Genomic DNA, 824 nt, shown 5'->3' on the forward strand with positions numbered 1-824 from the left:
TGTTCTGCTAGTTTGGTATTGAGGATTTGCTCATACTCCTCCCGAATGTTATCTTCATAGTCTTTTAAGAGATGCTCACATATTATTCTGACTTGTGGGAGGGGAAAAGAGGGCGGGTCCTTCTTCATCCCAGAGGAACCTGTAGTACTAGGGGCTGTGAGTGCTGAGGAATGAGGCTGACTTTCCAAAGTACAAGCTTCACTCTGATTCAGAACAGCTTCTAAATGTCTCCACCTCTGATAAGGACTATATTCTTGTTTTATGTTCTGAAAAGTTTGTTCTAGTGTTGGAAGGCATGGATTGTTGTGGGGCATGGTGGGGTGCTGCAGAGTCGGTTGTGGCGTCTGCTCTGGAGAAGCGCTGGCATCTCTGTGTCCGGGGGCCTGACCTGGAGTGGGGCCGGGCAGAGGGGCGCAGCACCGCCACTTTGGGGAAACAGGACTCCACAGCACGGCCTCGAACTCCCTGGGCTGTTTCAAGGTCGCCCCACACACCATGCCTCAAGGGCCAGGGACCAGGGGCAGACGTGGAGGTAACTGCATCCCCACCTCCGGCTCCTCAGCGGAGCTCACAAGCCAGGCCGGCTCCAATCCCGAGGCATAATTTATTTGTAAAAAAAAAAATCGATAAGCTGCAATTTAATAAAATGAAAATCTTATGATCTGTGACAGGAAAAAGTCAAAAAAACCCAGCAAGCTCCAGACTCAGAAAATCTTGAAAAAAAGGATCTCTTTCCAAAAGATACATGTGAAAAACAATTGTGTTCTAAATATACAAAGAACACTTGAAATCAACAGTGAAGAAAATAACTTAATTAAGAAAAC

At 46.8% G+C, this 824-nt stretch overlaps 1 protein-coding gene across 1 annotated transcript; it reads right to left on the reverse strand.

Annotated features, from left to right (window-relative positions):
* Positions 1–8: 8 nt before the first annotated feature.
* Positions 9–497, reverse strand: LOC123324005 (akirin-1-like; the record flags this gene model as incomplete). Its single annotated transcript, XM_044912536.1, has 1 exon — positions 9–497. A coding segment is annotated over exon 1 (489 nt), but the record flags the coding sequence as incomplete, so codon positions are not given.
* Positions 498–824: the final 327 nt, after the last annotated feature.

The sequence above is a fragment of the Neomonachus schauinslandi genome, unplaced genomic scaffold, assembly GCF_002201575.2.
Source record: "Neomonachus schauinslandi unplaced genomic scaffold, ASM220157v2 HiC_scaffold_6404, whole genome shotgun sequence".
Taxonomy (NCBI): Eukaryota; Metazoa; Chordata; class Mammalia; order Carnivora; family Phocidae; genus Neomonachus; species Neomonachus schauinslandi.